General features: G+C 42.3%; 1 protein-coding gene across 1 annotated transcript; it reads right to left on the bottom strand.

Moving 5' to 3' along the window:
• Window positions 1–2,757: 2,757 nt before the first annotated feature.
• On the bottom strand, window positions 2,758–9,877 carry LOC132403387 (ensconsin-like). The gene is made up of 3 exons (XM_059986798.1): window positions 9,807–9,877; window positions 7,917–9,528; window positions 2,758–2,794 (listed from the first exon to the last, which is right to left on the bottom strand). Exons 2-3 carry the CDS (start codon window positions 9,359–9,361, stop codon window positions 2,758–2,760), a joined length of 1,482 nt encoding a protein of 493 aa, XP_059842781.1. The 5' UTR covers window positions 9,362–9,528; window positions 9,807–9,877.
• Between the last annotated feature and the right edge of the window lie 357 nt (window positions 9,878–10,234).

The following is a 10,234-nucleotide window of genomic DNA, read 5'->3' as shown; positions in this document are numbered from 1 at the left end:
TGACTGAATCTCTGGCTGTTACACTTATTAACTATTATTGTCCCATAAAACCATTGCTGATCTTAACTTACTTAAACTTACTACAACTGAACATTAGTTTTATTGTTCAGCCAGAACCTTGCAGTTGTCACAGAGCTATGACATCTTTGTTGTTTCCCTTCTGTAACCATGCAGCTGAAAAATTGATTTCTATTTGCTCGATTCATGATAAATGCCATCAAAAGTTTTATCATACGTACAGCATTTTCAATAACAATAGTCAGCGAACAGACCAAATATTTATAATGAATTTATTGCATTATCCAGAAAACATTCAGCTCATACTCAACAATAAGAAAATATTACAAATAGTTACATTAGCAACGATCTTGAGGACTGAATTATATTTAGAGAAAAGATACACATTTCCATTTAACAGAAGATCAACTATGAGCTTTTGGTGGGAAGGAATCTGGATGCCAGCAATAATGTAGGGTCCGATGTCTGTCCGATGTAGTAACTGAAGAGCAGGAAGTCTCGTTGTTTCAGGACGATTGCCAACATAGCAGTATCCACACTCAGCCTATTTTTAGAGTCCGGTTTTACGATGAATTTCAGCAGAAGTTCAGTCTCCCTTTGGCACTGCTTCACTGAGGCAAGTTGCAAGGGCAGACTTGGATGCACATAACCATGTCTGCACGTGTGCTGCAACGTTGTTGTTGGCTTAGAAACGTGTTCCCAAAGTCCCACATAAATCTAGCAAACTGCGGCCACCAAATGCTGCACTGCATGATATTTCTTTTCATGCAAACTCCTTTCAAAGCAATGTTTTAATATAAGTTCTTAATATAAACCTTAATATAAATTCTTCTGATATTACAGATGTGTGGATGAGCAGAAGGTTGTAGGGTAAAATTGCCAACATTGCATTCCAGTATTTATGGATCAGTTGTGGTTTCAGCTTATTGGGAAAGAACCATGTTATGGTAGTGGGTTGGAAAAACAAGGCAAACTGTGTAAAAGGCCCCCAAGAACAGCACAGGCTTGATGGGCCAAACTACCTCCTGTAACTGTGAACTTTGCATGGAATGGTGTTAATTAGTATAAGAAGAAGATGAAAATGTACCATGTGATCTGCCGACATGCACATAAGATACTGGAGGAACGCAGCGAGCCAGGCAGCATCTATGGAAAGGACTAAACAGTCAACATTTTGGGCCAAGACCCTCAATCAGAACAGGATCTGCCAGTTACCCATTCAAATTATTAAATGCTAAAGACAAATTTCCAAAACTTAAAAAATTACCTCCTGAGTTTATGTCTGTGGTATTCTACTGCTGTAGCCCATCCAGTACAACGTATAATGCATTCAGTGATGCTCTTCTGCATGCCACTATTGTAATGCCCGGTTGCTTGAGTTACTTTTGCCTTCCTGTCAGCTTGAAGCAATCTGTCCATTCTCCTCTCTTATTAACAAGGCAGTTTCACCCACAGAACTGCCACTCTCTGGATTTTTTTTGTTATTTTTTGCCCTATGTTTTATGAACTCTAGAGACTGTTGTGCATGAAAATCCCAGAGATCAGCCATTTCTGAGATACTCAAACCACCCTATCTGGCACCGACAATCATTCCACAGCCAAAGACATTTATATCACATTTCTCACCCATTCTAAAGTTTAGTCAGAACAATAAATGAATCTCTTGACCATGTCTGCATGCTTTTATACATTGAGTTGCTGCAATGTGATTGGCTGATTAGATATTTGCTTTGATAGCAGTTGTGTAGGGGTACCTAATAAACTGGCCACTGATACAACCTATATATGATGGTTAAGTGATTTTTTTTCTCAAAGTTACTCACATTATATTCATTATTAATCACATTATAATCAAATAATTCATTGTGGACTTCAGGAAAGAGAACACTTGCCAACAAGAACACACACCATCAAGATATGAGAAGTAAAAAGTGTAAGCAACTTTAAGTTCCTGGGTGTCAGCTTCTCGGAAAATCTACACTATCTCTACACCAGGTCTCCATTCCATCTCCTGGCACCACAAGTTTATTTTTGAACAGCTTCCATAGTTCTTTTTTTGATTCATGGCTGTCTGGAGAAGATGAATCTCAGAGTTGTATACTTAAATAATAAATGTACTTTGAACCTTGAACCTTGATCTGCAGGCAGTGCATTCAGATTCCAAGCAAGCTCTGGTGAAAAAGTTGTTCCTCAAATCGGTCTTAAATTTGAAGGTGCCTGCTGTTCACGGTGGTGATCTCTGCAGAGTTAAAAGATCTCTCAATACAATAGCAAATAGCTTGGTCAACCCCTATGACCCAGTTATCTACCAGTTATCCATTCACACTGCAGCAGTGCTCAAGGACAGGAATCTTCACCCACAGGTAAATTGTGCTATTAGCTCACAATTAGTGAAGTGGAACACTGCAGCTTCAAAGGAATGTGTTGTGACAGTGTATAAAATTCTGTTGTAATATAATGTTTAATAAGTTTCTGACTGTGCTTTCCCACAGTCTCTGTGAGAATAATCAAGTGCAAGGACATCTTAACATAAGGCTTCATTGAGGCTTTGCCAATCGTCGCGTTTCACATGCACTGTCTGAGGCAAGTGATCGAAAATAGTCATAAATCTAGAGTTTTGTGCATGCAGACTTACAGACACATTTGGGCAATTCCCACCTGAGTGAATGCTTTGTGGATTCTTAAAGAAAGATGCCACTGAATGAGGTCACAAGAGCCTCACAAAGGTAAGTGGTGTTGTCACTGAAGTGTTGGCTCAGTGGAAGCATTCTCATCCCTGTGTTCAACAAATGTGGTTTAAAAGAGATAAGTGCTAAAATGCATCTGATTCTCCACTGCAATACTGAAGGAGTGCTTCACTGTCAGGAATATTTTGATGGAGACCCTGTCCACTCTCTCAAGTGGAGGTAAAGTACCCTGTGGCACATCTTTGGTGTCGAGTACGCAGCTTCTTTTAGTGTGCTGGAGCCAATATTTAACTTTTAACCAACATCACAAACACTGGCTCCAAGTTCATTGTGATGACATGGGCAGCACGGTAGTGTAGTGCACAGTGCTTTACAGTACAAGCAACCCAGGTTCAATTCCCACCGCTGTCTGTAAGGGGTTTGCATACTATCCCTGGGACCGTGGGGGTTTCCTCCCAGTGCTCCGCTTTCTTCCTGCAGTCCAAAGATGTACCACGGTCATTTTAAATTGTCCCGTGATTAGGCTAGGATTAAATCAGGGCTAAAAGGGCCTAACCTGCACTGTTCCACAATAAATAAAATAAATAAAATTTGTCAGTGGAAATTTATTGTGATATTTTCGTTGCAGCTCTTTCAATTCTGAAACAATCTACACTTCTGGAAGCATTTCAATGGCTGCAATGTGCATTAGAAAATATCCCTGCAAATGTACATTTTACTTTTAACTCTCTCATTATCTAGCAACAGGGCAAAGTAAGTAAAGTGCCCCATAGAGGCAAATACAATTGCAATGCTTGGACAGGCAAGTGATGTGAGCGGCACTAGTGAACCAAGTTCAGGAATCACAGAGACATCAGCAATTCAAACAAAACAGAAGGTTCATTACATAAATTAACCAAAAGAACTAACAAGTGCTTAGGCAAAGCATACAGGATCTTGAAGGACTGAAATCACTCATGATACGCAGAAGAACTCAGCTTGAGTTTCACCAGGCAAGGAGCCACAACGACCAAGGAATGCCCCCATGAAACAGGAGTTCAGGAATTCCGGGCCTATCAGACCACATAGGTGTTCAGTCGAAGCAATAACCCCCAAAGCCAACAACTAATATCATAAGACGTTGGAAATATCTTGCAAACTGATTTATCCCAAATTGAATAAAAGTGATAAGTACAAAGAGGGCTTAACAATCCCCATGATCCCAAATGAGACACAAAGTGAAAACCAAAGACAAACAATTGGACATAACGGTAAACATATCCACGAGGTGACACTGAGAAATTACAGTCCATATACTAACTGGGAAATCATCTTTTTTTTTAATGAGCCCTGCTTGTGACATATGGATAGAAAAGAATGAGATGGATATGGGCCAAAAGCAGGCAAATGGAACTTGCTCAGATAGCAAAGTAGAACTCGGTCGGCAGGGATGAGTTGGGCCGAAGAGCCTCTCTTTGTGCTGTACAACTCTGTGACCGTATGAGGGCTGGTGAATGTCCAATTTGACATCTGAAGATCACTTTCACTTTTTAAATGTATTCAGAGCACTCCTCTTCAAGGCTATTTGATCGCAGTCTGCAAAATCCAGTGTGGCCGTGCTCAAGCGGGTAAAGAGAATCTGTTTCTAATGAGAGAAGTGTTGGCTGCCAGAGAACACAGGTGACTGGGTGAGGAACCAAAGGAACATAAGGAAACAGATTTTTTGGATGCAGCAGGCTGCTGTGGTCAGGAATGTACTGCCAGATAAGTGGTGAAGGAAGAAGCAGTAGAGACTTTTAAAGGAAGATCTGAAAACTAGAGTCATAGAGTAATAGAAAAGTACAGCACAGATACAGGCCTTTTGCCTCATCTAGTCTTTGCCGAAGCACTAAAACTGCCTACTCCTGGACCAACGCTCTCCATACCCCTCCCATCCAAACTTCTCCTAAATATCGAAATTGAGCCCACATGTAACACTTGCACTAGCAGCTCAGTCCACACTCCCACCATCCTCTGAGTGAAGTTTCCCCTCATGTACTCCTTAAAATTATCACCTTTAACCTTGACCCAAGACCTCTAGTTGTAGTCTCACCCAACCTCAGTGAAAAAAGCCTGCTTGCATTTACCCTACCTATACCCTTCATAATTTTGTATACCTCTGTCAAATCTCCTCTCAATCTTCCACATTTGGGGGAATAAAGTCTTAACCTATTCAATCTTTCCTTATAAGCCAGGTCATCCAGACCCAAAGGTTCAAAGGTTTATTTATTATCAAAGTATATACACATTATAAAACTCTGAGATTCATCTTCTCCAGATAGCCACAAAAGAATGAAAATCATTGATAAACATCAACCCCACCCCACACAAATGGCAATGTCAACCCCCCCCCACCAACACAGAAGAACAAATCATGCAAACAACAAGAACATCAAAACCCACACAAAAAAAACTAACATATCACAAAACAGGAAAGACCCAACAACGTCCTTGTAAATTTTCTCTGTATTCTTGAAAGGAAAGGACTACTTGAAAGGAATAGCAAATTTGCAGAAAGACGGGGAAAGATCAGGTAGGTAAGTCAAACATGCTAAATTTATCCAAGAATAGGGACAGTGATCATAGAATTATCAAATCATGGAATGATGATAGTCCACTCCAACACATCTTCTCCATACTGACTGCAATGCTTATTTACTCAAATTCCAGTTGCCTGCCTTAGGCCAGTGTTCTACTATACCTTTTCTGTTAAGAACCTGTCCAGAATCTTTCTCAGTGCTGTAATCACATCTGGCTGTACCACCTCTGGGAGCTCATTCTAGATAACTGTCACTCTCTGCGTGAAACCTTAGTCTTTCAATCTCCTCTAAGCTTTTCCCCCTCACTCTAAACCTATGTCCTCTAGTCGCAGTCTCTCCTGCCAAAGGAAAAAGATTCCGCCTATCCTATTTCTGCCTCTTATAATTTTGTAAGCCTTTGTAAAGTCACTACTCTGCTGCCAGTGAGAAATCCATAAGACAATGGGTAGAATTAGGCCATTTGGCCCATTGAGTCTGCTCTGTCATTTGATCTCAACCTTCTCTTGTCTTCTCCCAATAACTTTGAACGCCCTAACTTATCAAGAATCTATCACCCTCTGCCTTAAATATACCAATGACTTGACCTCCACAGCCGCCTGTGGCAATGGATTCTGTAGATTCACCAGCCTCTGGTTAAAGAAATTCCTCCTCATCTCCATTCTAAATGGACATCCCTCTAATCTGAGGCTATGCCCTCTGGTCCTAAAACAAAACATCCTATCCAATCTCTTGTTACAACTACAGCCCTCCATTCTGAGCAGAATTCCGAAGGAACTCCAGATGTTTGTGTTGTCATTCCTCATATGAATAGCTCTAACTCTTCTCTGAGCGTTTTTGGAAACTTCCCATTGAAGCCCTTCGCTGTGCAGTACCTCACTCCCCTGAAATACTCGTTGCTTTTGTCTTCTGTGCCATGTGGAACTGCAGTGTCACAAATGGCCCAGTAGTAAAGAGGGACAGTACTTCAAGGGTCTTCTGTTTTGGTCCAGTTAGTTGCTTAGGCTCCACACAATCTTCCTCTCACACCCTTTCATCTAACCCCCTTGGCAGAACCAGCTGTTCCTTTATCCCACATGCTTTTATCCACCTATACTTGTAGGTATACCATTTCTTCAACTATTCCCCTTCCTTAACTATTCCCTGTGGTGAGAGGATTAAATTTTAACTGTTCTCTGGTTAAAGAAACTTCTCCTTATTAAATCATAAACATGAGTAGCACTGAATATTTTGTCTGGGTAGCCTATAATCTGATGACATGGATATTGATTTCACCTTCCAGTAAACAAATTCCCCCCCCCCCCACCAAGCTTCCTCTATTCCCCTTTCTGACCTTTCTCCTCTTCTCATCTGCCTATTATTCCCCTCCTTCTTCTCTTTCTCTCCTCTCCTATCAGATTCCTCCTTCTCCAGCCCTTCACCTTTTCTGCCCAGCTGGCTTCACCTATCAATTTCCAGCGAGCTCTCTTCCCCTCCCCTCCCCCCCACCTTATTGTTCTGGCACCTTCCTGCTCCCTTCTCTGTCCTGAAAAAGGGCCTCAGGCCAAAATGTCAACTATCTGTTCTTTTCCAGAGATGCTGCCTGATCTGCTGAGTTCCTCCAGCATATTGCTCTCGTTGTAACGTTCTCCTTCGGGTGTAACGAAACGCCGAATTTAACGTCCGGATAAACCACAGTTAATAAGAACCAGATCGCAGTAAGATTAACCATTTACTGTTCACTCTTCACATTAACATATGGTGAAAACTGTTGATAAAACAATACAAGATTGATACAGTATTTGTTCCTTCCTTAATATCACATTTCAAGTGTAAATACTTGCAAAGGTGACTATAACTACATTACACTAAGGTGCAGTATACAGGGAGAGTTTACCTGCTCCATTGACTACTTTAAATACACTTCCATGCAAACTATCCGCGACTCTTTAACTAACGAAAGCATAAACATTATCTACCGTCGTTACCTCTAACAGGATCAGCATTAACATCTTAGTTCAATATATCGATTATCTATTAACTTACAGCGTTGCTCTCACTGTGATTTCTCATGCCTGCAAAACTGCTTGTGCTCAGGTGAGCCTCGTGGAAAGCCCCCACCCTCGCGCTAATTTCAAACCGGTGTTTTCCCACAAGACGCGGCGAAACCGGATGTGACGTCATCGCATGCCGATATATTTTACATGCAATGAATACACTTTAAACACTTCTAATTCTAACTAGAAAATACTATTGAATGAATTACTAAGCGAAAATATTATAAACTAAATAACTGTCGTAAAGACAGCACACTCCCCGCTTGACCTTCGTAAGGTCACAATGAGCAGAGTACAAAACTTAGTCTCTTAATCAGTCATTGGGTAGAAGTAGAATAACTTCTGTAACTGGCCCTTGGTAAATTTTCACATCGCCTTGGTCGGTAGTCTTCAATTCGATCTTCCTGACATGTCCATCCTCGCTAGGGAATGTAGCAGTGATTCTGGCCATTGGCCAGCTGTTGCGGGTGGCTTGCTTGTCCCTGAGCAGGACTAAGTCTTCAACTTGAAGATTCCTTCGGGGTTCTGTCCACTTTTGTCTCTGTTGCAACAAAGGTAGATATTTTTGTCTCCAGCGAGGTCAGAACTGATTTGCCAGAGCCTGGACTTGTCTCCATTGCCTTGTGTACAAATTCTTGTCTGAGAAGTCTCCTGGTGGAGGAGGTGCTCCTGCCTTCTGCATAAGGAGCGTTGATGGCGAAAGTATAAAGGGGTTTTCTGGGTCAGAAGACACAGGTAGGAATGATTGTGCGTTTATAATGGCTGTGACCTCTGCCATTAGGGTGCACAGTACCTCGTGGGCCAATCGGGTGTGTTGCTGCATCTCAGGTTTCCTTTTCTGGGTTTTCCGTAAGGACGTGAACCGTTTGACTGCCTGCTCTTTGTTATCTGGTGAGCGCTGGCGTGGTTCTCTGAAAGGCAACGGGGCAACCCCATTATTTGCTTCATCTCTGAAGACCTTGGTGTCTTTGGGTTTTAAAGAAATGGTATCTTGAGCTGATTGTGCAAGTTTGTTTCCGTGCTCGGTTTGAACGAAAACTGACTGACCTAGCGTCTCTTCGGTTACTTTACGCTTGGTAATGTCTTGTTGTGCTTCTTTAGGGTACACCTCAGTGAGGCAGATCTCGGAACAAGAACGGCTTGACTGAGTTTGACCGCAAACTTCTGTACAGTTCGAGCTGACAATTGTTGTCCTGGAGTGAACCTCTCCCTCCCCGCCGTCCTGTTGTGGGGGTGAAGGAGCGTTGTCGGTTCTTTCATTCTTGACTTCATCACGGAGCCGTGAGGGTAAATTTCCTTCCTCGTATGGATGTGATGCAATCGTGACTCTCTGAGGTTCCTCGTAGCTGGGGAAGTTATCGAATACGTATGGAGAGGGGAGACGAGCCTGCCTGTCTATTTGATATTGTACATAGTCGCTTGTGCGTTCCAGTCTGGTCCTTTCTAAAGTAGATCTTACTTCGGTCAGATCACGCGACCCTTCAGCTTGTTCTATGTACTTTGCTTCCGCCATGGCAGCTTCTCCTTCTCTTTCTAGCTGCAGCACATGCAACTCTGTCGATATTTTTGTCATTTCCAACTGGGTTTCGGCTTCTCTGGCAGCCTCTTCTCTTTGTCTGGCAGCCTCTTCGGCTTCTCTGGCGGCCCTTTCTTTCTGGATTTCGGCTTCTCTGGCAGCCTCTTCTCTTTGTCTGGCGGCCCTTTCTTTCTGGATTTCGGCTTCTCTGGCAGCCTCTTCTCTTTGTCTGGCGGCCCTTTCGGCTTCTCTGGCGGCCTTTTCTTTCCGGATTTCGACTTCTCTGGTGGCCTGTTTCATTTTCAAAACTGCTTCTTGTTTGGCGTAATGCAGTCGCATCTTGGCGGCTTCTGCCTTGGCTCTTGCCTGTGAGGACTTACTTGATGTTGTTCTACTGCCCTTGTCGCAAGGCGCCATCGACTTGATCCCGGATCGAGCTGACATTGCAGCACTTGGAACACCTGATAACGCCTGGGTGGGCTTACTTGATGTCGGTTTACTGCCCCTGTCGCTGGGCGGCGTCGACTTGATGCTGGATTGAGCTGACATTGCAGCACTTGAAACACCTGATAATGCCGCTTTTTCACTGTCACGTTCTCCTTCGGGTGTAACGAAACGCCGAATTTAACGTCCGGATAAACCACAGTTAATAAGAACCAGATTGCAGTAAGATTAACCATTTACTGTTCACTCTTCACATTAACATATGGTGAAAACTGTTGATAAAACAATACAAGATTGATACAGTATTTGTTCCTTCCTTAATATCACATTTCAAGTGTAAATACTTGCAAAGGTGACTATAACTACATTACACTAAGGTGCAGTATACAGGGAGAGTTTACCTGCTCCATTGACTACTTTAAATACACTTCCATGCAAACTATCCGCGACTCTTTAACTAACGAAAGCATAAACATTATCTACCGTCGTTACCTCTAACAGGATCAGCATTAACATCTTAGTTCAATATATCGATTATCTATTAACTTACAGCGTTGCTCTCACTGTGATTTCTCATGCCTGCAAAACTGCTTGTGCTCAGGTGAGCCTCGTGGAAAGCCCCCACCCTCGCGCTAATTTCAAACCGGTGTTTTCCCACAAGACGCGGCGAAACCGGATGTGACGTCATCGCATGCCGATATATTTTACATGCAATGAATACACTTTAAACACTTCTAATTCTAACTAGAAAATACTATTGAATGAATTACTAAGCGAAAATATTATAAACTAAATAACTGTCGTAAAGACAGCACACTCGTTATTGAAGATTTTTACGCTTTCCCCGTGTGACCAGGTGTTTCCCATGTACAGGCATTTTTTTTGTGTTTATCAAATCCCTTCACAATTTTATTAAATTACCCCAAATATGTCAGCTGTGCACTGATAATTGGGAGGCAGTTTTCCTATTGGGTTTAG

Source organism: Hypanus sabinus, chromosome 13 (assembly GCF_030144855.1).
Source record: "Hypanus sabinus isolate sHypSab1 chromosome 13, sHypSab1.hap1, whole genome shotgun sequence".
NCBI classification, from domain to species: Eukaryota; Metazoa; Chordata; class Chondrichthyes; order Myliobatiformes; family Dasyatidae; genus Hypanus; species Hypanus sabinus.
Note: the sequence above shows the minus strand (reverse complement) of the source record. Positions and strands in the feature narration are given on the sequence as shown.